The sequence below is a fragment of the Myxocyprinus asiaticus genome, chromosome 5 (genome assembly GCF_019703515.2).
Source record: "Myxocyprinus asiaticus isolate MX2 ecotype Aquarium Trade chromosome 5, UBuf_Myxa_2, whole genome shotgun sequence".
Classification (NCBI taxonomy): Eukaryota; Metazoa; Chordata; class Actinopteri; order Cypriniformes; family Catostomidae; genus Myxocyprinus; species Myxocyprinus asiaticus.
The window spans coordinates 3,571,829-3,590,586 of record NC_059348.1 but is presented as its reverse complement, the minus strand read 5'-3'; the positions used below and the strand labels follow the sequence as shown (position 1 = coordinate 3,590,586).

Here is an 18,758-nt window from a genome sequence, read left to right as displayed (position 1 = left end):
GAGTGGCATTTCCAGTTGGCCTTTTCTCAAAGATCAGAGGTGTTTGGGGCTCCCAAGGGCAACTCCTAGTGTCAAAACATCGACACAATGTGAGTGACAGATAGGGAACTAGTATTAGTGTACGTCAGCAGTGTGACAGATTGCGAATGCTATCGATAAACGTGTGTGTAATGGCGTGTCATTTCTATTGCAAATTCATGACAAACTGGCCATCAAACAATTTGATCCTGACAAGCCAGATATAAAAAGAGTTTAGAAAAACAAACGACAAGTGTAGGTGATAAGACATTGTATGTATTGTGTGATGAAAAATTATATGTCAAAAAGTCTTGGCTCTTGGTTGCGCTGAACTGAATAAAATTTTACTTTTTTGTTCAAATTTTACAAGGGAGATGTATACAGCAACGTATGTGATTTGAAACATTTCTACAGTGAACCTGTTTACTACTTGAAACTTACTGTGGTTTAAAATATTATTATTATTATTATTATTAAGCATTTAGTTTTTAGTACTGTGGAAACATGTATATGACATGTAGATATTTGTGGAGTTGAATAATGTAAAAAAAAATATTTAAAAAAATGTGATTTTACAGTATATCCTATAGCGCTCAAGATCTGCCCCACCTATTTATGTGGTCACAAACCACTACTGAATATTTCTATAAAATATAATAAAATGTTGTACTGAGAACACCTGATTATAATTTTTTTTTCAACGTAATTTTAACAATAGTTTACTGTAAAAGTATATTGTGGCAGATCTCTGCCTTCCCTACGAAGGAGGAAGCGGGAGTCGGGTGAACAATTCACGGAAGACTTTAATTAGACACAGTTTCACTTGGACACAACATAAAACAGATTTTTTTAGCACACACTTGCCGGTGCACACACACGCAGCTCTGTGTGTCACTCACACTGTTGAACTTCCTGGCCCAATGCAGAATGCACACGTTTGTTGGCTGCATGCATCTCTCTCTCTCTCTAACAGGCATCCATCCTTGTGGCCCGGCCACACCCTCCTTGTCACATACATGTATTGACTTGTAAAAACATAACTTATCATGGTAAGATACAGTAGCTGTTAACTAATTAACGATTTTTTTTACTGTAGCATTTTTACATTCTTTTTCCGTTAAAATTTATATTTTTTATTTTACAGTGTACCATACCGTTATAAAATAAATATATTAACCATTTTATAATGGTAAGTACATTACAGGGATAGTTCACCCAAAAATGAAAATTCTCTCATCATTTACCCTGCATGCCAGATGTGAGTAACTTTCTTTCTTCTGCAGAACACAAATTATGATTTTTAGAAGAATATTTCAGCTCTGTAGGTCCTCCTCACAATGCAAGTGAATGGGAGCCAAAATTTTGACATTCCAAAAGATGTTATGGCAGCAGAGATGTAATCCTTTTGACTCTAGTGTTTTAACTTAGATCTTCAGAAGTGATGGTGTGGGTAAGAAACAGATAAATATTTAAGTCCTTTTTTTGCTAGAACTTCTTCTCCCTGCCCAGTAGGGGGTGATATGCATGAAGAATGTGAATCACATGGATTACTTTAATGCTGACTTCTGTGAATTTTGGAGCTTTTATTTGTGAATTTTGTGATTTTATTTGTGAATTTTGACACCCTTTTACTTGCATTGTATGGGCCAAAAGAGCTCAGAAATTCTTCTAAAAATCTTCATTTGACTTCTGCAGAAGAAAGAAAGTCATACACATCTAGGATGGCATGAGTGTGAGTAAATGATGAGAGAATTATCATTTTTGGGTGAATTATTCCTTTAAGCAGAGACAGAGGTCAGCGATGTGGCTAGGAATGCACTTCACTTAAGCAGAGAGAGCATGACATGACATCCGCAAATCTAAATAAACTACAGCTAGGAATTGACCCAAACTAGAAAAATCTCATGTGACCTGGAAAGATATATATAAGAATATTTGCTTCAAAGGTTCCTCTGATGTCTGGTTGGACTCGGGTCAGAAAGCGTCCTTAAATTGTCTTGTTTTGTTTTGCCACGCAAGCTCTTAACATCAGAGCGATGATACAAACATAAATAACAAACATAACATTTGCCTTTAATCTACTCGACGGCCATGTTTGATCTCACAGACTGAGGATTCAGCTTCAATCAAAGCCAGTGAAGATAGAAACACTCGTTCTCTTTAGAACAGCCTGAACACAAAAAAACTATTTGTCTTCATTCCCTGCTGTGATGTTTTCACAGTGCTGGTTTCCTTCCGTGGACTGATGTCATACTTTACAAAATTTGAAACATTTGCACATTGAAGTCACACTTTAAAATATTTGAATGCATTATCATGTATTCAATAACAAATTATCAAAGCAAGTGACATTTATTTTAAAGAAAGATAGCACAAGCACAATTTCAAGGAAAACATTTCAGAAAAAAATTGGTTTTAAATGTTAAAACAATAGATAATGTTCAAATTGAAGACAAAGAACTATTCAGACAATTGTCTAAAGATTCAAACTGAAATGCAAATAGAAATATTGTGGTTGCACTTTATTTTACAGTATGCATACTTTCAGTATAATTACAGTGTACTTACCCAAGAAAGATGTAGACAAGTGGAAAAAAAAAATGTACTCTGGGTGGTTTCCAGGTTGTTGCTATGCTGTTGCTAAGTTGATCTCTGTGTTTTTTTTAACACATTACTGTGCATGATCTAAGGTGTTCTCGTGGTTGCTCACTGGCCCAAGTGAAAATATACACACATTGTGTATGCACAAAACAGGCACTGAAATGTGCATATGCAAGTTCCCAGGCACATGTCTGGATTAAAAAAAACAAAAAAAACAACTTACTGCAAACGTACAATTAATGTGTTTCTTAACTTAAATATTTTACTTTTTACTGGTGTGTTTAAATTAAGGGTGTGTAAAAATATTGATTTTCCGTTTAATTGCTATCTTCATTTGAACGTTCTCGATATCGATTCTTAAATCCCAAGATTGATCATTTACTCTATCTGCAACCCTTTACTACAATGAGAGGAAATCATTCGCATTAGCAACCAAATTTCACACTATGCGACTAAAATGTATATATTAGGCAACTGGCTGGTAAATGTTTAAATTTCACACACCAGTGTTTTTTTAGTGTAGTGATTGATTATTCAGCAGTGAGATCCTTTCACTGCCTGTTGAGAGTAAAAGTTGTGTATCCAATGACGTGATTCACACAACCCATTTGCCATTGAATAGGGTCTCTTTTAATACACTTTCTGTTCTACAATTAGTTGGTGATGAAAAACAATAAAAAATAAACTTTTAATTGTAATCATGCATAGCACGGATGATGTTAAGCCATTCGAGTCCTCTCTCGTTAACATGCGCTCATTTACAGATGCTCTTTACAGAAATGCTGGTTGTGTTAAAGAGACAGTACCGGTTTTAGCACATGTTCAACAAATCAGTGTAAATACCAGTAAACAGTACAAATTATGCAATTAAACAGCAAACATGCAACACAAAAACAACATATGCAATATAATATCATATTTATTGATTGAATACATGGATTTGTTAATTTTTAAAAAGCTAAAACGTGACCAAAATGACAAAAAACAATCAAATATAATTAGTAAAATGAGTATTTTCGTAATGTACCTAGTTAGAAGGTCCCCTGTATAATTAACAGCATTAGCTGGAAAATAATTTCTTTCATATGTAAGCAAAAGGGACATTATAACTGAAATATACCCATATGAATTGATATCGAATCGGATTGGGAAATCTGTATCAATACCCAGCCTTAGTTTGAATTGGCGACTCCAAATGGACAAGTAATGAACTGAACTGATTCCAAACCCAGCTTTTCATTTAATAGGCCTACTAGAGGTCTTCTCGGATCCTAAGAGCAGTTCCTGACCCGAATTGACCCAAATAACTTCTTACCCGAACCGATGTGCATAAAAAAAAAAAAAAGAAGAAAAACCCGGGGGCCTGGGTAGCTCAGCGAGTATTAGCGCTGACTACCATCCCTGGAGTCGCGAGTTCGAATCCAGGGTGTGCTGATTGACTCCAGCCAGGTCTCCTAAGCAACCAAATTGGCCCGGTTGCTAGGGAGGGTAGAGTCATATGGGGTAACCTCCTCGTGGTCGCAATTAGTGGTTCTCACTCTCAGTGTGGTGTGTGGTAAATTGTGCGTGGATCGCGGAGAGTAGGGTGAGCCTCCACGTGCGGAGCCTCTGCGGTGTCATGCACAACGAGCCACATAATAATATGTGCGGATTGACGGTCTCAGAAGCGGAGGTAACTGAGACTTGTCCTCCGCCACCCGGATTGAGGTGGAAAAAAATGTACTCTGGGTGGATTCACAGCTGGTCAATAAAGGGGGTCTTCACTGAACAGTTTTGAGGCTCCCAGGTTTGTGGAGACCGGCAGCATGTTGGCATTTCAGCTATTTCAACCCCATTATATCAGATATTACACTTATTCTGCGACTTCTCCTGGCAGCATTTAATAAAAAGAGGTACAATTGCTCCAATCCTGCAAAATAAAACTCTCCCCAAAGCAAGGACATTCAGATGCTCCATCATGACAAGGCAAGCCCCATCAAGTTAATGCGCATTACGCAGTGGATGTAAATTCACAGCAATTCGTATTTTCTTAAGTCAAATTGTCTAATGCGTTCCAAAAATGTGAAACATTTAGATGGAAACCCAGCTAGTGAAAATGCAGGCACCCTATACAGCAATATCATTAGTCTAATATTAAGATTTCGTATTTGGGAATTTTCATCTTAAAATTGACAGGGATAATGTTACATTAAATAAAAGTGCAGATTGTCAGAGAACAGAGAAAAAGTGAGATAATAATATTGTCATAGAATTATTTAATATGTATTTGTTTTAAATAATAAAATATTGTTAAACGCCCGAAACGAATAATGGAAGGTTGGCATATTTTAAAAGAATCGGGGTCTTCTGGGGTCCATTTGGTAAAAGCACATTTATATAAAATGACCTGAGACCCGAGGCTACTAATATCAGTCCCAACCCGTGTCCGAGGCACTCGTCCAAGTTTTGGACACGAACCCCCACAGGTCTCGGGTCGGACCTTGGGTTTTCGGATCCAAGTGGACCCGTGAAGACTTCTAAGGCCTACACCATGTAAAAGTGACAAGATATGATGTCAAGTGGGAGGGCTTCATAATAACAAATAACAAATAATATTACCTTTAAAATGTTAAAATTAGTGCTGTCAGTGGATAATGTTTTAAATTGTGATTAATCACATGGTTTTTTTCATAATTAATCATGATTAACCACAGATTTTGAAAGTGCTGAAATTTGACTCTATATACAGTACTTCTTTTCCTGTCAAAATGTTTTCTTAGGAAAGAAAACAAAATAATGTAACAATAATGCTTCATTAACATTTTTCAAACAAAGCATTCCACAGTATAAAGATAACAAGAAAGAAATTGATATAAATATAAATTATATAAAGTGATATAAAGAAATTCACTAAAATAGTACCAATTCAAGTTATTTTAAATGTTTGCTATATCAGTCTTAAAGCCCTATTCACGATTTGCCTCAGGGCGTCAATGCCAGCGGTAGTGTCTCGTTTCGAAGGCTGTTGTTAGGTAGGACACATCCTTTTTTAGGCAGTAGTATACCTAGCGTCCTCAACTTCGTATGAGCTTCATTGAAACGAGACGACCTTTGTAGTACAAACAGAAACAGAACGTATCATGGTTGCTATGACAGCACGCATTGCTCTCAACCTGCGCAAGCTCTTTAAATGAGAAGGGAACATCTGAGGTAAACTTTAGTACAGTCATAACTATGTAGAGAGAAAAGAAAATAGATTTTGCTGCTGTACTTTTATATTCACTTTATAACACATTATTTTACATTATATATTATTTAAATTTTACATACTATATGTTTCAATCCCGTTTACCGAGGTACTTCAACTTGGGAATTAATATTACTTGCATTTAAATCATATTTTCGGGTAAATTGGCGTAATTTTTTCATAAAAATGTATATGTTTCCGTTGAAGCAAAGTACTGTGAGTGCCAAAGAAGAATACACCTTTGCATTCTCCAAATTCCCATAAAAGAAGGTCGCATTCGAAGACTACTTTCGGAGTGTCCTACTCACTTTTCTGAAACAAGACAGACTCCAACCAGTGTTTAGAACTCACACAGAGCTGAATAAAAATGTCAGAATCTAATGTTAAATCAGTATTAACAATAATGCATTAATCGCGATAACGAAAATTAACGCTTTAAATGTTTTTTTGTTTTTTTATTAACATTTTAAACATTTTTTATTAAAAATTTTTATCAACTTACAGTAAATAAAAATCAAATCAAATCCCTTTATTGTTACTCAACCATATACACAATTGCAACAGTGGGTGAAAGTCTTGGGTGCAGTTCCAAGCAACATAGCAGTATGACAATTACAATAAACATCTGATTTACACATAACACAGTTTACACATCTGTTACACAACACAATATACACCTAATAATATACAATATACAGTATACACAAAATAAGAAGAATCTATAAAACAAACTCCAGCCAATAGACAGAATAAATACAAAGAACATGTAGATTCATCCACATAACTGTCCCAAAGGTGTGTTCCTCCACAAAACAAGCTTCAGCCACTAGTGGAACCAGCACACACACACACACACACACACACAAAAAAGCCGTTCAGTTTCCTCGGGCAGTCAAACGAATGTTCAGTATGCCGGCTGTTACATGAGTGCAGCAGATGACCTAATCCCTCCAATGTCCTGCAAAAAATACTCCACAAAACAAACTCCAGTCAATAGGAGACATAAGCACAAAGAACATGCAGATTCATCCACAACACTGTCCTGAAGGAGTGTTACTTCACAAAACAACCTCCAGCTGCTAGGCGGAACCAGCACAAAAAAACCCAAAAAAGGCGCCTAGTTTCCTCGGATGGTCAAGTTAATGTTCAGTGAGTCAGGCCCACTTGGCTGCAATGCGAGCACCACACAAAGACCTGCTCACTCCATTGACTTCATGAAGGACAATGCTTGTTGGGGACATGTAAATACTTTATGGCCATCCTTAGCATCTATTCTCAATTTGGCCTGGAACATCAGTGCAAAAGCGACCTTCCGTTGATGTAAGAGTTTCTTGCATTCCTTGAATCGATCACGTTTCTCTCTTGTCGAATTTGCAAAGTCTGGGAACAAGAAAATGTGGTTCTTCCAAGAAAGCCTTCCTTTACTCCTCGCCTCGCGTAACACAAGATCTTTATCGGATGATCTCAGAAATCTGGCCAGAATTGATCGGGGCATGTCTCCCTCAGTGGATCATCATGCTAGAACCCTGTGAGCTCGCTCAATTTCCAGCTTATGGCCTGTTATATTGAGCAGACTCAGAAAGAGCTGTAGAGGAATCAACAATAAGGAAGCGGGAAGCGGGGTGGCAGTCCAGGTAAATCAAGCTTTTGATTTAAGCATTTCCAGCTTCACACTCAAAGCATTGGCTTTTCAGCTTCACCATCAAAGTATTGGCTTTTCAGCTTACAACTTCAGGTGTGTGTTTGTCTTTGACTCTCTCTCCTTTTCAAGCCCATCTCCATCATCACTGTAACGAGACACAGGTGTTGCATATCATTAATCACCAGGTAATGGCCCTTACTGCTTTCTCTCTCCCCAGCAACAGACACAGGACCACGTCCTGCTCCACAAGAGCCCATCCAGAAATTCCACCATATTCTGACCCTCTGCTCGCTCAGGAATTCCAACAGTTCAGACATTGTTTCACCGATTACGATTCTCAATGTCTTCCAACTTTTCCCAAACGTGTTCCAAGACCGCCTTGCTTGCTAGCAGCTAATTCCCTCTCCGATGACTCCAGATAATCGATCCATTTCTCAACATCCACCACTCTTGTAACCAACACAGTGAATTTCGTCTCCATGGCAGTGATCATTCGACGTATTACAGCAAGATTCTCCAAATCAGCAACAACCTTCGTCAGCATTACCGATATGTTCAACAGTTAATGCTGAATCTCATTCAGCGCACTGTCCAAATTGAGTCCTGGTTCGAGGCCTGTTGCTCAGTGTTGTGGCTTCTGCCGCCTTTGTGAAGAATCACTCTCAAAGTCTTGGGGTTTTGATGCCAGAAGATAGACTTTATTATCATAGATAGCAAAGCCGAGTCAGTCTGCAGAGTAACTGAACTGTCTTTGTTTAAACGTGCCTATACAGGTGCATCTCAATAAATTAGAATGTCGTGGAAAAGTTCATTTATTTCAGTAATTCAACTCAAATTGTGAAACTCGTGTATTAAATAAATTCAATGCACACAGACTGAAGTAGTTTAAGTCTTTGGTTCTTTTAATTGTGATGATTTTGGCTCACATTTAACAAAAACCCACCAATTCACTATCTCAAAAAATTAGAATACATCATAAGACCAATAAAAAAAACATTTTTAGTGAATTGTTGGCCTTCTGGAAAGTATGTTCATTTACTGTATATGTACTCAATACTTGGTAGGGGCTCCTTTTGCTTTAATTACTGCCTCAATTCGGCGTGGGATGGAGGTGATCAGTTTGTGGCACTGCTGAGGTGGTATGGAAGCCCAGGTTTCTTTGACAGTGGCCTTCAGCTCATCTGCATTTTTTGGTCTCTTGTTTCTCATTTTCCTCTTGACAATACCCCATAGATTCTCTATGGGGTTCAGGTCTGGTGAGTTTGCTGGCCAGTCAAGCACACCAACACCATGGTCATTTAACCAACTTTTGGTGCTTTTGGCAGTGTGGGCAGGTGCCAAATCCTGCTGGAAAATGAAATCAGCATCTTTAAAAAGCTGGTCAGCAGAAGGAAGCATGAAGTGCTCCAAAATTTCTTGGTAAATGGGTGCAGCTACTTTGCTTTTCAAAAAACACAATGGACCAACACCAGCAGATGACATTGCACCCCAAATCATCACAGACTGTGGAAACTTAACACTGGACTTCAAGCAACTTGGGCTATGAGCTTCTCCACCCTTCCTCCAGACTCTAGGACCTTGGTTTCCAAATGAAATACAAAACTTGCTCTCAACTGAAAAAAGGACTTTGGACCACTGGGCAACAGTCCAGTTCTTCTCCTTAGCCCAGGTAAGACGCCTCTGACGTTGTCTGTGGTTCAGGAGTGGCTTAACAAGAGGAATACGACAACTGTAGCCAAATTCCTTGACATGTCTGTGTGTGGTGGCTCTTGATGCCTTGACCCCAGCCTCAGTCCATTCCTTGTGAAGTTCACCCAATTCTTGATTTTGCTTGACAATCATAAGGCTGCGGTTCTCTCGGTTGGTTGTGCATCTTTTTTTTTTTTCACACTTTTTCCTTCCACTCAACTTTCTGTTAACATGCTTGGATACAGCACTCTGTGAACAGCCAGCTTCTTTGGCAATGAATGTTTGTGGCTTACCCTCCTTGTGAAGGGCGTCAATGATTGTCTTCTGGACAACTGTCAGATCAGCAGTCTTCCCCATGATTGTGTAGCCTAGTGAACCAAACTGAGAGACCATTTTGAAGGCTCAGGAAACCTTTGCAGGTGTTTTGAGTTGATTAGCTGATTGGCATGTCACCATATTCTAATTTATTGAGATAGTGAATTGGTGGGTTTTTGTTAAATGTGAGCCAAAATCATCACAATTAAAAGAACCAAAGACTTAAACTACTTCAGTCTGTGTGCATTGAATTTATTTAATACACGAGTTTCACAATTTGAGTTGATTTACTGAAATAAATGAACTTTTCCACGACATTCTAATTTTTTGAGATGCACCTGTATACACATAATCCACCAGGGCGTGACCAATACACTCCATACATTTTGTTCTGTGTTTTCAGTCTGTTATTTTAACAAAGGAACAGGAAACTATTTGAAGGAGGCCTCACCATCTGGAACCTCTTTAAGGGCTTATCCTATATTTTCTCTACTGTCAAAACATGAGACTCAAGTTTACTATATATGAGTACCATATTTGAGCACACATTCCCTTTTAAGAGGGCCTCATTTTCACAGGCCTCTACACACAAACCCACACAGTAAAATACATGCTTGACCATCAGAAATAATTGTGGAATAAAATGGCTATATTTACATTGATTATACTTGATTAATTTATATTTAACTTGATAAAAAATATTCCACATCAGGGGCTTCAGCTTGAGCACGTAAGTGTCTTTTAATGTCTCCAGAGCCTGAGAATTTTGAATTCTTTGACATACTGTCTTCATAGAACATGGAGTGTATTGAATCTCACGGTTTATGTTAAATATTAAAATATTAAAACTAGCAAAGTATGCAGAGCTCGCCGCTCATGCGTCCAAACCTCGCATGGTGCCACGCGACTCCTAACGCATTAAACTTACAGTATACAGTACTACAGTATACTGTATATGCACATTCCCACTCTTCAAAAACATTTTAACGGCACTTGTGCGTTAACATTAACACATAAAAGCCTGTTCTCTGACAGAAACCATGTGTGATAAAGCGCTTTCTCTTAACAGCCTTTAATTCCTTAAACGGTTGCACTCGCATTTACATGGCGTTTCAGAACGTCGCTTTCTGCAAAACCCTGGAATAAATCATTTTTTTAATATAAAGTATTCAAAGTGATGGGAATTCAGAATGGGCGTTTTCACACCTAGTTCATTTGAGCACTCCAAATGGTCTCAGAGCATTATAATGTGTAGGGTACAACGGGGCTAAAGGCTCCATGGTTTAAAAGGATCCTTTGATTTGATTTTCTCCCAAAAAATCACGCCGTGACCTTCATCGCCTGGAGAATGAGGTCGGTCGCCAAGCGCAGTTCCTGAATCAATCCCGGGTCAGAACTACCCTTGTGCAGCTCTTTTAGCACCTTGGCTTGGTGTACTTGCAGGAGAGCCATGGCGTGCAGGGCAGAGGTGGCTTGTCCAGCGGCACTGTAGGCCCTAATCATCAGGGATGACGTAAACTACAGGCCCTGGATGGGAGCTCCGGACGCCCGCGCCAGGTGGCGGCGCTCTGCGGACACAAGTGCACAGCGAGCGCTTTATCCACCTGGGAGATCACCGAATACCCCCTGGCTGCTCCACCATCGAGGGTAGTGAGAACGGGGGAGCTGAAAGACCGGGACCAGGCAGTAAAAGGTCGCCTCCCACGATCTTGTCAGCTCCTCATGCACTTCCGGAAAGAAAGGAACGGGGGCGGACCATGGCCGTGGGCATCGCCCCGATCCCAGGAACCATTCGTCGAGCCGCGAGGATTCAGGGGAGAGTGGAAGTTTCCATTCTAGCCCGACGCTCGCAGCCGCCTGGGAAAGCATGTCCATCATTTCCATGTCAGCCTCAGACTGGGCGACCATTTCCGAAGGAGGAAGCCCAGTCGAAGCCTCTGCGTCCGACTGGACGAGCCCATTCTCCGATGCTGCGCTCAATAACTCATCATCTTCCCGGGCTCCGAACAAGAGGTCTTTGTGAACACCAAAAGCACTGAGGTAATTTGCAGCTGGTTCCCTTTTTGGTCTACTTTAACTGGACTGGGTTTGGTTAATTTAAAATGGACTATATGTGAAACCACGCAAAGATATTTTTGGAATGAAAGGTATAGAACCCTCAGCGAAGTGAAATGATGTCCACACAGCAAAGTAAAAAGGTGGAGAGCTGTAGTTCCAACCACACAACTGTGCAATGCTGTTGGCGAATGTTCATTAGAAATACGGTTTTGGGAAGCACCTGTAACCATTTAACTATTTTGGTAACGATGGAACTTGCAACCCTAGATGGATAATGATGCTTTTGGGAAACACACTCCAGAGCAGTTCTTGAGTTAACTCCTAGATTTCCTAACAGACTCAGGCACTGCCACCCAACCAAGTGTGCATTTCCCATACAACGACGTAACTCACTGCGTAACTTGGCTAGCTAGTCACGACTGTTTCTCGAAACCATCCTAACTACTGTATGTCGCACATCCATCGTTCGAACCACGTTTGTTCAACAACATAGAGCTGTCGTTAATTACATTACTCAGGGGGTGGAGTAATATCTTCCGCAAATATTAAATTATAATAGCTCATTCACACGTACACCAGAAAGCTGCAGAAGACATGAAAGAGGCATGCAATCTGAAATGTGACAGATGCATTGCACTACAATATTGATGTTTCCCACTATATCAGACTTCGGTGTTCCGCTGACACACTTGAGCACATACACACATGCGCACTCTTCAAAAACATATTAACGGCACTTATGTTTTAAAATAAACACATAAAATCTATGTTCTCTGACAGAAACCGTGTGTGATGAAGCACTTTCTCTTAACAGTCTTTAATCCCTTAAATTGCTGCACTCTTGTTTAAGTGACTTTTCAGAAAGCCGCTTTCTGCAAAACCCCGGAATAAGCCGTTTTCTTAAATGCATGTAAACGTGGTCAATGTTTTGACAGAATTAATATATTTGGAATGTAAGTTATAGAAGTCTCAGCGAAATCAAATTAAGTCCACACAGCAAACTAACAAGAAACAATAGCCGCTTTTCCACCAACGGGCCGAATGGTTCTGAGCACGGTACCGAACAGTTACAGTAGCATTTCCACTTGAGCACTAACTGTACTCAACCATTCTCAAGTGTGCTGGTTGAATGGCTTTAGTACGTGGTAACTCGTTTAGTGTATCTTCATGATTTTATTATGATGATTTAACTAGTATTGTAGACTACGTCTGGGAAGTAGATTACTAGCTCATTTAAACTCAAAATACATAAATATATTCTCAAATACTATTATTTGTTTCCATAAATATACTTTTTAGCTAGTCTGGGAACTTTTACCTTTCTGCATGTTCGTGTCCAGTGGTAAACACAAGCCCTCAGCAAATTATGGTAAACCTCGTGCCTTTTTCTCTTTACTTTCCTTTTCGACATGGTCCGTGTCTTTGCTGTTTGTTTTCAAAGCAAAACTAGGGAAAAAAGCAATCCTAAAAACTGGAATATGCGATCATCCTCCATAGCACACCGCACCTGCTCCAATGTTATAATTTTCCAAGTTTCCAGTGTTTACTCACGGCGTCGCCAAAAGACGGATCTGTAACGTGGAAAAAGAAACCTTAACCACGCCAGCTGGCCCAGATCGGCACCGAACGGTATGGTTTTGCGTTGAGAACTGTTCGGGCCGATGGTGGAAAATCAGTTTATGCTTCTAACCACAGGTAAAGAGCTATAGTTCCAACCACACAACTGTGCAATGCTGTATGCAAATGTTCGTTGGAACTACGGTTTCGGGAAACACAGTTTTTTTTTAACTATGTTGGTAACGATAGAACAATGGAAAATATTTGGCAAACAATGCTTTTGGGAAACGCACCCCATGTTGCCATGGGTGTGGCAAACTTGCCACAAACTTAAACCATATTTGCCACTCATTATTTTGACATGTATACTAGCTTGCTATTCACCGCAAATGTTTGTCAGAAGTTTGCCGCTCTTCACCTGTAGTGGTAAATCTGCATCAAGCCTTTGGCGACAATGATAAGTTTGCCGCAAAGCTCATTTGCATGTGAAAAATATGAGTGGGAAATTTGCGGCAAGTTTGCGGCAACTCTACATTTTTTATAAGGACAGCTGTACCATTACCTATTCCATTTAATATTAACTTTTGATACTTAAGGAATTGTACTGTAATATCAGTTACTCTTATGCTTTAACTGAATGCCAATCAGAATCAAATATTCATGCCAACTAAACTAAACTACATTTTATAGTAATCCATCTGTTGTTATCTACAATGCACTGTAAGTTTGTCAGTTATTAAATACTTCAAATGTTATTTTACCACTGTTTCCTTTTTTTGGATTCAGGTATCTTATCGTGCAAAGCAAGGAATGACACATTTTGCCATGGTGAAGATTGCAGTGGTTTGGATTCTGGCATTTCTTCTTTACGGACCAGCGATATTATTCTGGGAGCAGCTGACAGGCAAGAGCCGGGTGCCGGAGGACGAGTGCTTCGCCGAGTTCTACTACACCTGGTACTTCTTGCTCTGCGCGTCAGTTATTGAGTTTTTCTCGCCGTTTTTATCCGTCGCTTTCTTCAACATCAGCATCTACGTCAGCATCCGACAGAGGAGAGTCGGCAGCAAAAAAGAATCCTGCCCTACCAGGTGCCCAGACGCTGCAACTCTGTATGGGCAGAGGACGCGCATGAGCGCGCGGATGGGCTGGAACTCACTGACGCTCAAGAGGAACAGCACGGCGGATGGCGAGAAGCGCTCCGAGAGCAACGGTCTGGCGATGCGATGCGTCCAGCGCTCACGTCTGAGGCAGGATAAAAAGATTGCAAAATCTTTGGCGATAATCGTATGTGTTTTTGCTGTTTGCTGGGCGCCGTACACGCTGTTAATGATCGTGCGGGCGGCGTGTCGTGGCGACTGTGTGTCCCATCACTGGTATGAGGTGACGTTCTGGCTGCTGTGGTTGAACTCCGCCATCAACCCGTTCCTGTACCCGCTATGCCACAGCAGCTTCCGCAGGGCATTCGTGAAGATCCTGTGCCCGCGGCAGTGCTCCACCATACCCCTCACAGAACACCCTTCCAGCACGCATAGATAGTCTCTATGAGATGAGGACAGCACACGCAAAACAAAACAAAAAAAGACTCTTGAAAATGCCTAAATATGACATGTAAAATTCAGAAGTCTCTCACGCGACAAACTAACCACAGGCATAAAACTACAACACTCTCAGTTTCCTACTTCCCATATCTGGGCTGCCCTGTGAACATGTAGAAATGCCAAAACTTTTGTGCTTTAAAAGCACAAAATGATTAACAGGAAGAAAGCGCATAAAAATCTTCTGATTTGCTAAACAAATGAAACACTGTCGCAGAGAAAGGTATGGTGTTTCAGATTTACTGATTGATATCTGTCTGGTATATACAGACATTTTGTAGGAGCCATTCCATTAAAAAAAATGGCTTACAACGCCTTTTAGATTTAACAGGCGATTTTTGCTGCTGTGCCTTTATGAATCAAAAATTCCAGTGCTGTCTGTTCTGATTGGCTAAACTAAATAAAATACAGTAATGTCCAGAAGGTATGCCTCAGTCTGGGAAAGTCTTAAGAGAGTTGTATTTGCTCAGGGTTGCCAGAACCTGGAAATATCAGGGAATATTGCAATTGTGATTTCCAGGCTTGGAAAAGTCATGGAAGTTGATAAAATCTTAAAAGATCATAGAAATGTCTATAAAATACAAATTTTTCTAGTTTTCCTCTGCCTAAAATATCTCATCAGCTAGATTTTGCTGTTGCGTAGCGTAAAACTTGCCATAGTGATGTCTGATTTGTGAGTGAATCCTTCTATATATAGTGAGTATATTGTGAGTGAGTCTAAATACAGGCCAAAACAGTTCACGATTCATTAGTGAATTGGTATGATTTAAAATTATATAGATACACTCACAGAGCACTTTATTAGGTACACCTGTACATAATTATTCATGCAATTATCTAATCAGCCAATTGTGTGGCAGCATTGCAGTTCACAAAATCATGCAGATACAGGTCAGAAGCTTTAGTTAATGTTCACATCAACCATCAGAATGGGGAAAAATCTGATCCATTGACTTCGACCGTGGATTTCAATTTTTGTTGCCAGATGGGCTGGTTTAAGTATTTCTGTAACTGCTGATTTTCTGGGATTTTCATGCACAAGAGTTTACTCAGAATGGTGCCAAAAGCAAAAAAACATCCAGTGAGCAGCAGTTTTGTGGACGGAAATGCCTTGTTGATGAGAGAGGTCAACGGAGAATGGCCAGACTTTTTTGAGCTGACAGAAAGGCTACAGCAACTCTGTACAGTTGTAGTGAGCAGAGTAGCATCTCAGAATGCACAACATGTCGAACCTTGAGGCGGATGAGCTACAACAGTAGAAGACCATGACGAGCACTTTATTAGGACCATAGTTTTCCTAAGAAAGTTCTCGTGAGTGTATATATAAATATATACAGTATATATAGATATACAGTATATATATATATATTCCAAATTCCAAATCAATTGAAAGGTCATGGAATTTCATGTCATTTCAGTGTTAAAAAGGATGGGAGGCATGTTTGCTGCTACTCTGTCTCCTGCCTACAAAGGCAGCTGTCTTCTATGGCAGCATCCTTACTGAAATGATGCCTCATAAGAGAGCAATTCGGAACGCTCTACAGAGGTGGCAGCTCTGCACATCAATCAAATAGCACTCCTCACGTGCAGCGAATGGGATACTGGGCTCATAACTGATTTCAACACAGGTGATGCAAGAGAAATGACGCAATCCTCTAATGAGCCTTAATATGCACTGCACACACACATTTTGGGTAAAATAGTCAGTTTTGTATCATTTTAAACTGTTATTTATGAATACTTTTCCATATTGAATGGATTATAAGTATATTTATAATCTAAATTTATCTCGCTTCATCTGCCATCTTGGATTTCTTTTTCATCACGGTGCATTCTAGGATCGCCTACCCGGGCAAGGATACATCCCATGCTACCTTAGAATGTGTCCAAATTGAGATATGTTAAGAGGCAGCATAATTAAGATATCTACCTTTTGGAACAGCCTTCAAGTCGGGTGCGCGCCAATGATGTCTTAAAATGCTGCCTCCGGAGGATGCTCACTAGGTTTTGGAACAGAATCTTGGTGTCATTGAGATGTAAATGTACTGCATGTGGTCGTGAAGCTTCAGGAGTATTTCAGAACAAACCGTTTTTGCAGCCCAGTTTCAATAAATGCTATTTTTTCACTGGAGAGGAAGTTTTAAGTTCTGAAAGTTACAGTATGTTGTACATCAGACTCTTCACAAAATATCAAGGGAAAATAGATTCCTGATATAAACTAATGTGACCTCTTTAAAGTTAACTGTATGGTTATATTGTTCAACATAAAGCTTGTTACATAAAGATACAGTAGATTTAAATGTGCATTTTAGTCAAGACTAATTTGTATTCGTCAAACAAATGTGTTATTTAATAACTTATGTCCAGAGTTATAAGTGACTCCTAAATCTTGAGGTGATCTTGTTTGTATTTAACCATTTTCTGATTATTTTACAGTAACATTTAGTGTTTACTGTATTGTCAATGAAATCAACAATAAGACTTTTTTTTAATAAAATGGAGGCACACATTCTTTATACTGCAATAATAATAATAATAATAAGCCAAGTCAAGTAATTTTTATTTGTATAGCGCTTTTCACAACACGCATCGTTTCAAAACAGCTTTACAGAAAATCATGCATTAACATGAAACAACAATAAAACTGTAATATCTTAGAGTCTACATTGTGTAGTTTGAATAAATATGATTATAAATTTTGTATAAAAATAAATAATTAAATAATAATTGTATTCAGAACCCCAGTGAGCAAGCCGAAGGTGACTGTGACAAGGAATACAAAACTCCATAAGATGTTGGTTAATGGAGGAAAATAACCTTGGGGGAAACCAGGCTCACTGTGGAGGCCAGTTACCCTCTGGCTAAACAGCATGAATATAATGCCAATATTAGTTATTTGTGTGCAGTGCAAGTCATGGTTTAAAATGAGTAAACTAAGTAAGTGTTAAGGGACAGTGTTTAAACAAAGATTTTGTATAAACTGTAAGATTAATGACTAATGTCTTTGAAGTCCATCCTGGATTAACTGCAGAAGTTCACATAGCTGCATTGTCCTTGTTAGTTGGCTGATGAAGACTTTTGTTTGCAGTTCATTGATAGTCTATGTATTCCATTTTAAGAGTTTAGTCTATCAATAGACCAAGGTGCTGCAGGCAGAGATCAGTGAGGTGCATCGCAGTTCAACAGGCAGGTCATTTCTGTGAGGTCCATCCTAAATCCAAGGTTCAGGCAGTGGCATATGAAAGATCCCATGTCTTATGGTTGGAGTTGGCATCAGTTCATCCCCTGAAGTCCATCGTAATAGACTGAAGTGATGTCTGGCTGGCACCAGTCGGAGACACGTAGCAGTGGAGTCCGACACCAAGCAGGAACGGAGCTGGATCTGGCCGGCTCTGGTAACCTCGGGATATGAATCCCAAGGTTGAGACAGGGAAACAAATAGAATAATATTAGCGTAGATGCCATTTTTTGCAGAGTTATTGATCATGATAAATGTTTCTGGTTCCAGCAGACCTAACTACAGCAGCCTAATTGTGAGTTGATGGATAAATTAGGTGTATGCCTGGCTAAATAGATGAGTTTTTAGTCTAGACTTAAACTGAGTGAGTGTGTCTGCATCCCAAACAGTGTTAGGGAGACTACTGCATAGTTTAGGAGCCAAACAGGAAAAGGATATACCTCCTTTTGTGGATTTTGATATTCTAGGAACTATTAACAGGCCAGAATTTTGTGATTGCAATGAACATGATGGAATATATCATGATAGAAGTTCACTTAAGTACTGCGGAGCTAGACCATTCAAAGCTTTGTACGTAGTTAACAAAATTAAAAAAAATAATGCAAAATAAAATGGGGCTAATATGATCATATTTCTTGGTCCTAGTCAGCACTCTGGCAGCTGCATATTGAACCAATTGAAGTTTATTTATTGAACTTGCAGAACATTCTCCCAGTAATGCATTACAATAATCTAGTCTTGAGGTCATGAATGCATTAATTCGTTTTTCGGCATCAGCAACAGACAGCATAACTTAGCAATATTTCTGAGGTGGAAGAA

The 18,758-nt window shown here is 39.4% G+C and overlaps 1 protein-coding gene across 1 annotated transcript in view; it reads left to right on the top strand.

Moving 5' to 3' along the window:
• The window catches only part of LOC127440911 (histamine H3 receptor), a 46,018-nt gene extending 31,376 nt beyond the window's left edge, over positions 1-14,642 (top strand). The window contains exon 3 of the mRNA XM_051698011.1: positions 13,893-14,642. Coding sequence (XP_051553971.1) covers positions 13,893-14,642 — 750 coding nt within the window. The remainder of the gene's footprint in view (positions 1-13,892) is intronic.
• The last annotated feature ends 4,116 nt before the right edge of the window (positions 14,643-18,758 follow it).